Here is a 14,763-nt window from a genome sequence, read left to right on the forward strand (position 1 = left end):
TACTATCAAAGTCAAGCAGAAAATATGCCTCTGGGTTTCACTGTTTTTTTGTTTGTTTTTTTTTTTTTCCCCCCTATTGAACTCTTTTAGGTAACAGCAAGTCTGAACTGTGTTATTGGAACTCATGGTTGGCTACCTTATGATAAAAATATCTCCAACTATTTTACATTTATCAGAGATACCACAGTGACAAATCCCAAGTAAGCAAATTATGAGAAGTGCAGATGAATGCATCTACAGTCATAAAATACAGTTCAACAATCAGTGGATTGTACTGTTTTCATTGGCTGAGTTTTCACCTAAGAATACTCTTCTGATGTTCAGTAATATTATCTCTAATCTGCAATGCTATTCTAGTAAAGAGTTTTGTGTCATTTTAAGGTTCTTCATTCTTAGAGCTACTTTTAATTTTTTTTTTTTTCCTAACTATCAATGAGAAAAACTTATCTTGGAATCTGAGGTGGGCAGTCCTCATACTTTCTTACCCTATAATCTAGGTGTATGCAGTGGTTCTGTGTCTTTGGCTTCTAGAAGATTCATTTTTTTTCTTTAATGTTACAGTACTTAGTAGGGACACGAGTTATCCATATAGAATTAAATTGCATGAAAGACTGAAAAGATAAAAGGTGAAATTTTGCTTCCACTTGCTGATGTCAGTGAAAGTATTGCCATGGATACAAGGGGGGCAGAATTTCACCTATTATGGTCTTTTTAAATATAGCCTCTTCTGTAGATGAAATTTCTTATTAATTTTTATGGATATAGGAAGTTCAAAATACATAAATTTGAACTAAGGTTACTCTTTACATCATTTGCCTACAGAACACAACGTAACATGAGTGGTCCTTTTGCACCGGGGCTGGAGATCACCTCTAAGTTGTTTGCAGTTTCCCATGATGCAAAACTGCTCTTTAGTGGAGGACACTGGGACAATAGCATCAGAGTGACATCTCTTACAAAAGGCAAGCTGATTGGACAGCACATCAGGCACATGGGTTAGTAACTCTTTATACTGTGGAATGAAAGGTTTTATGTATTGTACCTTGATATTTGGTCTTTAGGGAAAGAATTACAGCCGGTGCACTTGGGCAGACAAGTGTAGCAGTTATAAAGGAATGGTAGTGTGAGAACAGAATAATGCTTGAACCATGATTATACATAAATACTTGAGCATGGCCTTTTAGTCATTGTAGTGATGGTTTATGTAGTTTCAAAATAAGATTTGACTCCTGGTTTTAGGTAACAAAGCTGATGAAGTCAGGTTGGTACACCTGGCTGTACAATGACTTCGTTGTTTAATACAGTCTCATCAGCTGTTATGACAGTGAAGCATTCATGCTGACTGCAAATCAGGATACATTGTTGACATGTTGCATGCATGTTGTCCCTCTGTGGGAAATCAGTCTTAAATATCTGTGTGACAATTTCCTCTTTTCTTTCATTTATCTAGATATTGTGACCTGCTTGGCAATAGACTACTGTGGAATTCATTTAATTTCAGGCTCCAGAGATACGACCTGTATGATATGGCAAATAGTTCATCAGGTAGGTTAGTAAGGCATACTCTGAGAAGCACTTTCTGAATGCTTTTTTTGTGCTTGATGTCCTTTCTTTCAGGTTTGCAGGGAAGGTAGTCCACTAAAACTGATTAACATTGTAATTTTGTTACTCCCATTGTCTTCTGTGTTTGCAATATTCACTATACATGTTAGTTACTATATAACTAAAGTACAGTATTTTAGAGGCACTCAAATATTTCATAGATTATTTTCAGGATAAGCAAATATTATCCCTAATTGTGCAGGTGGAAGAATGGAAGAAGAGAGACACTGCTTCAGACTACCAGAATTAGTCAGAACAGTGTTTATAGTTGAGGACTTTTACGTTTCTAGGCTGCTGTTCATGCCAGTAGTTGCACTTTAGCATTGCGTTTCCTTGTGGGAAGTACTGACAGCTATGCTAGGAGTTAGCAAAGACAACACTAGTCTGTTACTTGGCATTTTAGAGTTCTTTAATATGGGTCTTATGCTTTTAGTCAGTGAAAGTGGTTGTGTGATGCATGTGTGTATTTACACTCCAAGTATGAGGCCATTTCCATTGTTATGCATTTTAAATGTTCATTTCTGATTGCTGCATTAGAGATATACAAGTAGGATTAACTGCAGAGCAGAGCTGTCATGTTATGGACAGTACATTTGGTCAGGTCACCTTGTACTTGACATTGAACTAGTGTCAGCACGTTAAACCAGTACCATGATGCATAACTGCATATGTTTTTGTGGAAGCTGTCTTTATGGTGGTAGTATTTATAATTCTTTCAAAAAGTACTTTGTACCAATGGTGTGTGGTCAAGAAGCCTTAGTGCTGACAACAGTATTTTTTTGTCTCAAGTGAGGATAAATGTTGGAAATTTTAGTGTGAGTTTAGTGTGAGTTAAAGAAGTCATCCTCTGGAGATTATATTTGTTTAGAATTGCTTTTTCTTAAGATTTTTACTGTATTATTTAATTTAATGTATACATGAATGATGTTGTATGTATTGTAAATTCTTCTTATGAAAGTTTTATTTCAGTCTTTACAAAGTGGCAGCAATGGACTGCATACTGTCACTTCCATTCTACTTGTCTGCTCTGCATTGTCACCCTTTTTCCCAGCTCTGTGTTTTAACACTTGTTCTGCATCCCTGCATGCTTCAGGCTTTCAGGACTTGGCTGGTAGTCAAGTTTCTATCAAAGAAATGAGAATAAGGAGTCCTCTGCAGAACTACTTACTGTAGCTTCTCTCTGAGCACTGGTCTTGTCTTAGAACTGGTTTGAGAATAAGTCTGTATATGCTGACGGTACACTCACTGGAACAAATGTACTAAATACCTTTGATGCCCTACAGTCATGTGGGAAAATGACTCTCTTTAATGAGCATTATCGCAAGATTTCCTTTACATATCATACTACTACTAGCCATGGAGAAGAATTATTTCTTTACTTTTCCTTAGAAAATGGAATAGAGTTGCTGTAATTTTAAGCAAAATAGCTTTCAGCTTCTTTAAGCTTGGCTATGAAGATAGTGCTTAATTCCAGGGTAAACTGTAAGAACCGAACAAGCCCAGATACACAGGTCAAGAAAAAGTGGGTGGGTCGGTGGGTAAAAAAACTCCTGTCAGGGCTGCTCAATGTGGTCCTTGCACACCTGGACATCTGAAGGCATAGAAACAAGTCAGCTAGGTAACTCTTTCACATCCACATAGTAACTGTGTGTTCATTCATTCTTGTGATTTCAGTAAATAGGGCTGCTGACATCAAAGGCAATAAATTGAAATTGGAATGGGTGAGTTATGCCTTTGGTTTTGGCCTATGTCAAATATACATCTCACACAACTGATACTGAAGATACCAGAAATTTATTTTTTGTTTGTCCTTCAGCTGCAAGAGAATGTGTCATTGCACTTTTTGTTACTCTCAGGGAGGAGTGCCTGTAGGCCTGGCACCTAAGCCATTACAGATCCTTTATGGGCATACTGATGAAGTTTCGAGTGTTGGCATCAGCACTGAACTGGATATGGCAGTGTCAGGATCCAGGGTAAGCATTCTCATACTTTCCCCTTCTTTGCTTTTTCTCTACTCAAACCACAGAGCATGTTCAAAGTTGATTAAGAATAATACAAAAAAATTGACTATTATATGATTCTTTTTCTTCAGCCTTGCCCATCAAGAAGATATGTGCCATCTCCCTTGCTGCCTGCTTAAATCAGGCTGTCTCAAACTGCACAGGATAGACCTCAGCTACCATGTTGTTGTTCTGCACAGATGAGCTTTAATTTTACTTATATGGAGATCTTAAGCTTCTCATAGAAATAATTCTGTGACAGTTTCTTCCCTTCTTCCTTAACCTTGAGGGTTCTGTGCAGTTTACTCATGCTCTACCTTACTGTACTACACTGGCAGGCTTCTGAAATCTGACTCTGTACTGCACATAATGCCTACTTATAAATGTGACCTATGAAATGGCTGATTTGCTGCCTATCCATCCCTTTGTGCCTGGTTTGCATTTTTTTTTCATATGCCTGTAATACGATGGCCTTGAGGGGAAGGCTTCTTTGTGTAGACTTCCTAATGCTTAGGAGTCTTGATCTCCAGTTAAGGATTTAAGTACTTTCTAAATAATCCCTCTGTATCTAAATACTCTTTCTGTGTATTGTGGTAACTTCCCTGATGAGTAACAACTTTCCTGACTTTGGTTGCTTCAGGATGGGACTGTTATTGTCCGCACTATTCGGAAAGGTCAGTACGTGAGGACTTTGCGACCACCTTGTGAGAGTTCTCTCCTGCTAACTGTTCCCAATCTGGCTGTGTCCTGGGAAGGCCATATAGTTGTCCACACCAGCATAGAAGGAAAGACTACTCTTAAGGTACTTAGGTTCATGGAATACCTCTGTTTCTTTCACTGAAGACTTTAACCATAAATGTACCTAACTTTATCCTTATTCTCTAAAGCAATGAGGCTTTTTGAGCATGCTGTGTCTGTTTCCTTTTTTTTAAATTATTTTCCTAGCCAGTTTCAGTGAAATTTGATTAAAAGATAAATCGCAGACATACTGTGCTCATGTAAGTTTCATGAAAATCTCCAAAGGTGTGAGGAAGATGCCCAAGCATGCTCTGATGAATATTCCTGAGAGAGCTGCTTTGACATGGAAAACTAGGGGAAACAAGTTTCACTGTGCACAGAAGTAGAAGCTTATAAGGGGAGCAGCAATTTCTGGGTGCAAGATGCCTAGTGACTACACTGATGTTTCTTGGGTTTGGATTGGAGAGATAGCTATAAGGTTCACAGTGTAGCTTATTCTGTCTATTGAATAGCTGTGTAGTTGCTTTAATAAGGGTATGAGTATGGAAAAGTTATTGGAAGACAAATTTATTGGATGTAGGCATGCTAGCTGCATTGGGAAGATGGAGAGAAAAGAGACCGATATATCGTCAAGCTGGAAGAACTTGAGATGGTCATGTTAGCTGCATCTTTAAGTCATCAAGAATTCGTTGCCTTGTTCAGAAAATGCCTCTACATCTAGTTCTGTGGAAACATGCCTATTTCATTCTGCTTTTCAATTTGGGGTGGTGGGGAGGGAAGATGGCAACAGGGCTGAAGATGAGAGTACTCTTCCTTTCTTCTTCCTTAATAAAAACCCGTATAAAATCGGCACCTGTCCATTAAATCCATGGATGTTTTCAGAAAATCTGGAATTGATTAGATGGATAGGTAAGATGTTACCATGTTACATCAAGAGGTAACGAGGAATAACTGCAAAAATTTCTATGCAGGACCTGGTATACATACAGTACTCCTGTCTTATTCAACAAGGAAACTGTTGTCAGCAATATTATCTGTGGGTTATTGCCCAAGGTAGCTCCTGTTAGTGAGGTAAAAATAAAAATAATACACTCTAAATCCAGTCAGTCCTCTGTAACAGGTTTATTTTTGATCTATTCAGGATAAGAATGCATTACATCTCTATTCTGTCAATGGAAAATATCTGGGTTCTGAGACTCTGAAGGAGGAAGTATCAGATATGTGTGTGACTGGCGAGTATATCGTGATGGGCAGCTTACAGGGATTTCTCTCCATACGGGATCTCTACAGGTAATGTACCACCATCAGTAGTTTATTACTGAGGTGCAAATATAAAGGCTTATTGAGAAATGGCTGTGTAACATGAACTTTGCTTGGTGCCGTAGGTGGTAGCCATTGCTTTTTTTCTATGTTCCTGAAAAAATTCTTTTAGGGGGGAACTAAGAGAGAGAAGAAAAATGAGAGATTGTACCAGACCCCTTTCTTCCCAGGCATTTATCCCAATTAAACAGCTACAACTGACATAATTCAGGAAGAGCTGTGTCTGACATCTTCAGGCTGTGATTGTCCCTGTGTCAATTAGTCACTCGAAACTCAGCAGCTGCAGGATCAAGCCTCATGTAGTTCTGCACAGAGTTTTAAACTGCACTTACTGCTACACTGTACAGCTCTATTGCTCCTCAGAGTGGGAGTGATCTTTGTCATTTAGGCCGTTGTGGGACTAAAGTTACAGTTCTTCAGTGAAAATGTCTTAATTTACTGACTTACCCTTTACCTTATGCCTTTTCTTGTTATTGGAGCTCTATTTGGTGGTATTATTAGATTGTTCCTTAGGAGTTTACAATAATTGAAATTGAAAACTAGATCCTTGAGAAACTGTTTTGTAGTGTATCCTGTGGACAGCAATTATAACTGCAGTGTGATTCTTTGCAGTATATGCGAACAAATACATGATGTGCTTTCTCTATGTGGTTTTTGTTCATTTCAGCCTGAGTCTGAGCATCTCCCCCTTAGCCATGCGACTGCCAATTCATTGCATTTCTGTCACCAAAGAGTATAGCCATATCCTTGTTGGCTTGGAGGACGGCAAGTTGATTATCGTTGGTGTTGGCAAGCCAGCAGAGGTAAAACCCACCATCAAGAACTTTTTCTACCGAACTGTGGGAAGTTCACTTATTTCTGCCTTCCAGTTGAGCAAGAGGTCTCCTCTATGGCAGGGTAAATTTAAGAGCAAGTTTCAGTTTTCAGTGGGAAAGAAATAACTTTTGAGACTGCTCTACTGAAATTTCTCATTAAGAATCAAAGGTATATAGGGAACACAGATGGGAAGCTCAGCTGGACTAACTTCTAGACTTTTATTACTCACATCTGAATGAGCAAAAGTCATAGTAGCTGACCTTTTCTGAATGTGATAGTGCTGTCAGCCACTTCTTGATGAAATAATTTTCCAGAAGAAAATTGGAAATGAGAGCAAGCTACTTTTTTAATGGTTTCTGTCAGATATCTTTTAATATGCATTGACTGACATTGGGGGAAAAAAATATTACTACTTTCTGTTAAGTCTCTCATTGCAATGCACAAAGAATCACTTGTGTAGGTTCCCAGTGTGCTCTGTGCTCCATATGGTGAATATAAACTTGTTGGTACTGCATATGCAATATCAAATACAGAGCACCCATCTGTCAAATAGCTATGCCCAGTTTTTCTTGTGCAAAACATAGATTTTGCTTTAAGTACTCCTTGTCATGACTTCCAGAGCACTTGAGTTAGCTTAAACCTGCTTCTCTTTATAACCCTCTGTTGTGCTGCAGTGTATTTATTTGAAAATGTGATTATCACTTTTGCATGACCTTTAGTACATTCCAGAAAAGTGTGTCTTAACTTCATTTTATATTTTAATTGTGAAAACAGAGCGACTTTATTTGCCTGTATTTTAAAATGTTATAGCTAGGAGATGTATAGTTTTATATTTGAAACAATGATACAATGGTAGTCTGATTTTGCTTGCAGTGGATGGAGAGAGGAGACTTGCACTGACTTCCAGTGTGGACAGCGTTCTCCTACTGTAAAATTGACAAAGAACTGCTTGTGATGTGGTTAAACATATATTTGTAACAGCAGTTTTAAAGTCACTGTCACTTCTGAGCTTCCTATTCCGTAGAAAAGATCTTTTGTAGGATGGAATTTGTGTACTGTTAGACTGAAGGCTTTTTGTTTCCTTTTTTTTTTTTTCCATCCTTAATCACATTTATTTTTTTAACTATGGAGAAAGTGTTGTTTCAAAGACTGGATTTCTTTTATGAATGTAGAGGCTTCCCAATGACTATTTTTTAGGATTTTCTGTTTATAATTCAGATGATCTGCAAGCTTAATATCTATGTAAATAGATTTTTTAAAAAAAAACCCACAAACATATAAGGAACAACATTATGCCCCAGATTTTCTAGTTTTCTATAATTGCATCAATCAATATATTTGAAAAGCGTGTGTATGTGGTATATTTATTTGTTGAATGATTTATTTGTAGCCTGGAAGAAATATATTAATTACTAGAATTTTTTCCTTATACAGAAGACAGTGTTGTAGTTCTGGCTTTTGGTGGTGATATTGATCCTTAGGATAAAGGGAGAAACTGACCTTCTTTATTGTGCATAAAGTGAAATGTTGCTTGGTATTAAGATTGGCCTTTAGTGTTTCTGCATTGACAGTATCCAGTATGAAGTGAAATACAATGAATATTTCTGTATTTTTCACAATTACTTAGATGTTTGGGATGTTGCAGAAGTCTGGGAGATTATCACCTGTTAGTGTTAATCCCTGCCAGCACTGCGCCTTTTCTAGAACACTGTAGCTGTGATGATACAGTTCTTAAGCATGTTTAATTTGTGATACTGACTGCTGGGAACTGTTCTCAAACTTGTGATGTTAAGGCATGCATCTTGTTTATTAAACTGCAAGGGATTTCATAACCTAATCAGCTGCCAGGCTGATTGCTACTGGCCAAACATAAGCCTTGTATTTAAGGAGGAAATTGAAACAATTTCTTACGAATTGTTGACAGATTGCAGACCTACCGGATGCTGGATTTAATATGGCCTCTGGTTGCTTGTTATTTGTCTTGATTTATGGTATATTCAGTATGAATTATCTCTGGTTTAAATTTTACTTTGAGCACTTCAGCCAGGATCTTTGGAAGACTGTATAAATTTGACACCAGGTGATAAACTTTCTCTCTTTCCTTCCTTCCTTCTGCCATCACTGCCCTGCATTTTGGTTATCTTTTCCTTTTCACTTCTGGCAATTTCTGTTTGAAATTTCTAAAATAAAATGTCCTTTCTTCTAATTTGGTTCATTTTTGCTTGACATACATCTCTTTTTTCCTTCCTATCAAAATAACAACCTAAACACTGTTTCTTAAGCCATTTGAAGTAGGTTAAGTATTAAGTATGCGTTACTTGGCAATATCCCTTTAACTGTTCAAATCAGAGAAGTCGGACTAGTGTGTTGTCTGTTGTTTTTTGTCAGTCCCAAGTATCATCTCTAAGTGTAACTTTTGGTTTATTTTCAAATAATTTTTGTTGGTGTAATTTTGTTATGCAGTACATTTGTAGTGTCTGCATTTCACCAGAATCAGTGTCTGAATTCCTTTTTAATTTATCCACCTTATCCCTTCCCCCTCCTTTTGTTTCTCTGAATTACTTTTAAACAGATGCGCTCAGGTCAGCTTTCCCGAAAGCTGTGGGGATCAAGCAAACGGCTCAGCCAGATTTCATCAGGAGAGACTGAATATAACACTCAAGATTCCAAGTGATTGCTGCTTCTTCCTTCGCTCATGGATTCCAGAAACATGTTTATTCTTTTGGTCACTTTAAACGTGTATCTCAACTTTCAGGGCTTGATTCTTAAGTCTGTTGAAGATGAACCTATGGTAGAGGTATAGTAATAAGCATATGTATTCATGCAAGTTAGTTTGCTTGCATATTTTTCCTTAACTGTGTTGACTTGGTCACAGCAGAATCCTTCTCTAAATAGCTGCTAAAACTGCATTTAGAAAAAAAGGAAAGAAGAAAAACAACAAACCAAACCCAAACTCCAAACTGCTTGCTAATTGAACTTAAGATAAGTAGCATTTGATTTAAAGCTGAATAGGGTCAGATGCTCCTTGATCACAAAGAAGATACTTGGCTTTGCTTTGAAAGCGTTGTAGTTCCCCAACAGTAAATTAAAATTCTGGTGGCTGCAGCCGTCAGATTCAAAATCAGGATAGCTGACAGATTTGACCTTTTCAGTATGTTTTTTAGCCCAATGAACAATATGTTGCAATTTGTTGTAAATGGCTATTGCTATCTTTTGTGTAGTTCCAGTTTTAGGCTGTTCTTCAAGGAACATCTGTGTTGCACTACTTGATCAGAAATTGTTTAGAGTACAGACATTAGTAACTTCAAAGGAGTTGAATGTGGTGAAGGAGCTGAAGGAGGTAGGAAATAGTTGCTGCTGAAAATTATTTATTTTGTTAAGTAGACTAAGACACACATCAAAAAATCCCATAATATATTTACTATCTTGAAGAAATACAGAGGAAGAATCAGTATCTATATTGGTCAAAGACAGATCTGCTTCATGAGTAAGGCAACTCCTACAAACAAAAGATAAATTTCCACTGTAAAATCATTTACACAACATTGCAGCAGAATTTAATTAAATAGCACCTGTTTGTTTCTTGGCTGGGTGTTCACCAAACCAGGTGTTAGCCATATTTTTTTCTTTTTCTGTAAAAACAAGCAGGGAAGCAGATAATGTATCCATTTTCAAGATGTGTTTAAGACCTGGGAAAAGAAGATATCAGATCCTTACATGTTTTATATCCAACAAAATAGTTATGGATTATATGCTATATTTTGGAGAAGCCCTTACTGAATTTTTTTGGTTTAGTGATACAGGATGATAGAAGGATGTGTGTTTTCCTATTGATCTGACATTTTTATAATGTTAATGGTTTAAATGATAAAGCCCATGCTCTTAGAAAAGGCTGGTGCTGCGGGATAAATACTAATTTTGGATTGGTGTGTGAAGGGGGGTGTGTGTGTATATATGTGTGTATGTTTGTATATATATATGTATATACATGTATGTATGTCTATTAAAAGGAGAAAATACCATGGGCTTAGGGGAGTACAGATATAAGGCAGAGCTATAAGTGATTGTTGGCTAGTATGTTCCCTTTTGGCTACCCCTTTCTTCCCTCTACCATCACTTTTCGTGTTATTTTTATTTATTTATGGAAATGAATGTTTGTTGTATCTCCTATAAATGTTATCAGATATTCCCTGTGGCTGGGGAGCTGTTGAACTACCTGAAGAATTCCATAATGTATAATCTCATTTCATTAACTTTTAGCACAATATTTATTAATTTTGTAGAAATAGTAATACCTCCTTACCCCACAAAAGGATAATCTTTACAGGTTCTCTTAGTCTCATTAAAACGGTTTTCTCCTCCTCAATTTCTTTATTGGGAAAAAAAAAATAAATCCCTCTAACGACTGATTAGTGTGCTGTGTAAAGAAAGTTGCATTGCTTTTCCTTCTGTAAATGTTCACTAGTCTGATTTACTATTTCGAGTGGGTCTGTGCATAGTTGCAATATTCTAACTAATCACTGTGATAGACTGGGTCATCGGGAAAGTTAGGAGAAAAGAATTATTTCCCTGAGTCACTTGACAAGGGATCATTGAATTTACAAAAGCAGAGCAGTGTTTTTCAGACTCCATGTATGTAGAGAAAAAAAAAAAAAAAAAGCCAACCAGAAAACCCAAAACTACCACAGCCCCTATTTTCAAATAAGCTATGGAGGAGTGAAAAAATACTATTTAATCAATTATCTATCTGTTAAGAATACTAAGGATACTCTGGAAGTATTAAATGTGTATATGAGAATGTGAAGTATGTTTGTCCGTTATGATTTCATGAAGAAGGGATTTCAGGGGAGCTCTTTTAAGAGTAGTTAGGAGAATTTCAGCTCAGAAAGCAAGATTTTCCTGTGTTGGGGGAAGTTGAAAAAAATAACTCCTTTGGGACACTGAGTTGATGGTTTTTATAAGTATGCATATATGTTCTATTTAAATGCATATATGAGGTTAAATGTTACAGGAGAAGGGGGCAGTGAATTATGATGTTTTGGGCTAGCAGAATCCAGTGGAAAAAATGAGGAAATAGGTCTTCTGTAGCATCTGGTGAGAACATAGTTTTCTTTTTGTCACTTCCACAGAGAGGGTTGCATAACGGTTTGAAAATGTCCTTGGGTTAGGTGAGTTTATACAACAGTTGAAATAATGTTTTTAGTAGTTTGATACTAAAGAATGCTGAATACACTGTGTCAGTTTAATTAAAATATAATGTAGTTGCAATAACTGGGGATGAAAGAGTTTATGGTGAAGAGCTCTGACATTTGAATACCATCATTTCAGTACATCACAAGCATTAGGTGATCTTCACAAATATCTGGGACAGGTTTAAATGCATTCTTGGGCTCTCAAACTTGAGGTTAGTTTGTGCTCAGCATAAAGCATCAGGAGCAGAATGAGGAGGGGGACAGGTGAGCTCTGAGCTGCTTCATGCTCTACACAGAATGGCAACATGTTAGCTTTTGGTCTCTTACCTGGTCCTGGAGGATGGGAGCTCTACACCATCACATGCTTAGCATTCTTGCTAGAGGCTCTCTGGAAAGACCCCCATATGTTTGAAGGTCTGCACTTTGCCTTTACCTAAAACCAGCTTTAAATAAAAGATATAGCTTGTACGCTTGAGCATTAGCTGGTATGTTGTTTCTATTGGTTTTAACTTATTTGTGTAAGTTTTTAAAAGGAGAAAATAATTTTTCTGATCAGCTGTTTAGGTTGGTTGAATTGTAGTCTCTTATGCAATGAACTGTGAATTACTGAACTGACTTTCATAATTCTTTGATTTCCTCAAGTCAATAAAGCTTAGGATCACCTTTTGTTTTTCACATAGTATTGGTGAAATAAAATTTCCCTTTGTTTTTGAACTAAGATTTCTCTATAGGAAGTAAAGCTGTGAGATGAAAGAATTCTGATTAGAAATTCTGAATAAACAAGTCTTAAGTGACAATTGATTCGTAAAACTACATTTGTCAAGATCATCTTGGTGGTATCTTTTAATTTTTGGAACAACCCTAATGATACTTATTGAAGTTTAAGATATGTGTACCTTTGAAGCTGAGTAAGTAAGTAGAAGTGTAAATTATATATATCTAAAAGAAACTGAAAACTGACTATATCTTTTTTAACCTGTATATAAATGAGATCAAGTAGTTAGCAGTATTGAGTACCTTCTCTGTAGCACAGTTTTGAACTTGCATACCAAAGGACAATATTTAGAAGACATCTCTCCTTTATTTCAAGTAAAATGTTTTTTAGATTTCTCTTTATCAATTTACTTATAATTACTGGTAGTGTTTTTAGTTGTCTTTTTATCTATAGTGAAGAATCTCATCTAGTCTGTGCAGTTCTTGTACTATATGAACATTCAGAAAGTGAAATGTTTGCTGTTCAAGTTAGCATCTGACTCATGTGAATTATTCTACATGAATATACTTGTTAGCTAATACTGGCTCATAGGTTATCTAGAAACCACAACTTCTGTCATCCATGTACCTTACCAGCACAAAATAATGATCCCAATCTTAAACTAACTGCAATTCTCCTAATGGTTAATACACATTGTGCAAATCAGGTTTTAGGAAGATTCTTTGATTTAAAAAGAAAAGAAAAAAAACAGTAACACCCCCCACACACACACATTACATTTGTTTTTCTAATCCTACATTGGTATAAACAAGCTTTTTTGTCCTAGTATCCCTTCGATCATGAATATTATCACAGAACAAGTTTATCAACGTCTTTACAGGCTTTAAATAGTTTAAGTCAATTGGCTGCTTTATAGGGATTTTCTATGAAGTTGTATTTCTGTGCCCTTTAAATGAAGTGCAAAGAACAAAATTTCTGCACTGTAAAAATTCCATATGGGACTGGTAACTGTCATACATCAGTCTGCTTTTATACATCAGTCTGCTTTTAAGATAGTCCTGCAGGAATGATAAATTCATTTTTATTTGTAATGCACAATAGTTAGGTAGGTCTTTTAACTCTTGCCTTAGGCAACGGAGCTGTATACCTCACTTCCTTAGACTATGTCTCACTCCTCCCTGTTTCCTCTGCAAGTCCTTCCCGATATTAACAAAATCATCAGAAAATACATGTCCATCAACCAAATGCTTCACACAGCTTTTACTGTGTATGTGTACTTAGTTGAAAACGTGTATCTCTATATGGATGATGATATGGTAAGGAGCTTTAGAGCTAGGGAGGGGAGTAGAGAGGGGGTCAGTCTCCTCCTGTTCCTACAGTTGAGAGTCCATGTAGACACTTGCTCTGTGTTGTCACCTGAAGTCATTCCTTCCACTTTAAAGGCACCTTGTTGGCTACGTTGGATGCCTAGGCTAGGTGCTGTGAATATTTAAATTGTTTTCCTTCCAGAGAACAACCACCAAAAGCACATGTAAATGCATATCCTAATGGCAACCTGATGCCTGATCTAATGAATACTGTTAAAGCACTGCATAGGGTTATATTTAATTGGGTGGAAATTCAAGCATGTGCTTTAGTGCTTTCTAGAATAGGCTTTCCAAGCTTTTTGGTTTAAAAGCTATGTTGGTCAGCTGTAAACATGACACTAGTCAGTAGTTTCCTTTTGGGGAGAGTAATAGGTTTTGTGCAGTCATAGGCATGTGGGTTCATTGTATACCAATGAAGTGTTTGGAAGATATCTTTCCTGCCATACCAAGGAGCCAAATTGTCCTTATTATTACTAATAGCCCTTGTTAGCACAGACTTTTAAAGGAAGAAAGGGTTTTCTGAAAAGCTAATGCAGTTAAAAAAAAGAAAGTAAAATACTTTTGCCCCTTTCTTCACTATTATAGTCATCAGATGCCTGATTGCAGAAATGCCTCTGAGTGGCAGCATAGCATGCTTTGCACAGTTTGAGTCAAGTGCTGTTCATCTTACTGCAGTCTTGAACACCCCATACACGAGGAACTGTTTGTAGTGTTTAATCAAAGGTACCTTTTGTTCAGTTTTAATTCACCTTGCTGTGCATCTGTGGGAGAAAACTGGTGTGTCTTTCTTTTGGTTACTATTTACCCAAATAGCCCAGATAAAAAAGGTGTTTCACTAATTTTCTTCATGACAGAGTTCCTCCAGGTATGTGTTTGTTCTATTTTTGTCTACTGGACTTAGGAAATTTGGCAAGTATTTCCAGAGCTCAGGTCTGTGTTTATACTCTGCAAAGATGCAATTTCATAGCACATCTTCTGTCCCAGAAGCATGTCGATATAGATTATGCTTTAAA

General features: G+C 36.8%; 1 protein-coding gene across 4 annotated transcripts in view; it reads left to right on the forward strand.

Moving 5' to 3' along the window:
- The window catches only part of NBEAL1 (neurobeachin like 1), an 88,870-nt gene extending 75,748 nt beyond the window's left edge, over positions 1-13,122 (forward strand). For 3 of the 4 annotated variants that reach the window (XM_026853237.1, XM_026853236.1, XM_026853238.1), the window contains 8 exons: positions 91-200; positions 823-995; positions 1,451-1,545; positions 3,459-3,575; positions 4,243-4,404; positions 5,482-5,630; positions 6,328-6,463; positions 9,049-13,122. In XM_026853237.1, the coding sequence (XP_026709038.1) occupies positions 91-200; positions 823-995; positions 1,451-1,545; positions 3,459-3,575; positions 4,243-4,404; positions 5,482-5,630; positions 6,328-6,463; positions 9,049-9,150 (1,044 nt within the window). In that variant the 3' untranslated portion in view covers positions 9,151-13,122. Of the gene's footprint in view, positions 1-90; positions 201-822; positions 996-1,450; positions 1,546-3,418; positions 3,576-4,242; positions 4,405-5,481; positions 5,631-6,327; positions 6,464-9,048 lie in introns of those variants that run through there. The other variant, XR_003398854.1, reaches the window with a different exon arrangement.
- The last annotated feature ends 1,641 nt before the right edge of the window (positions 13,123-14,763 follow it).

This window comes from Athene cunicularia, assembly GCF_003259725.1.
Source record: "Athene cunicularia isolate RWA chromosome 7 unlocalized genomic scaffold, athCun1 chr7_part2, whole genome shotgun sequence".
Classification (NCBI taxonomy): domain Eukaryota; kingdom Metazoa; phylum Chordata; class Aves; order Strigiformes; family Strigidae; genus Athene; species Athene cunicularia.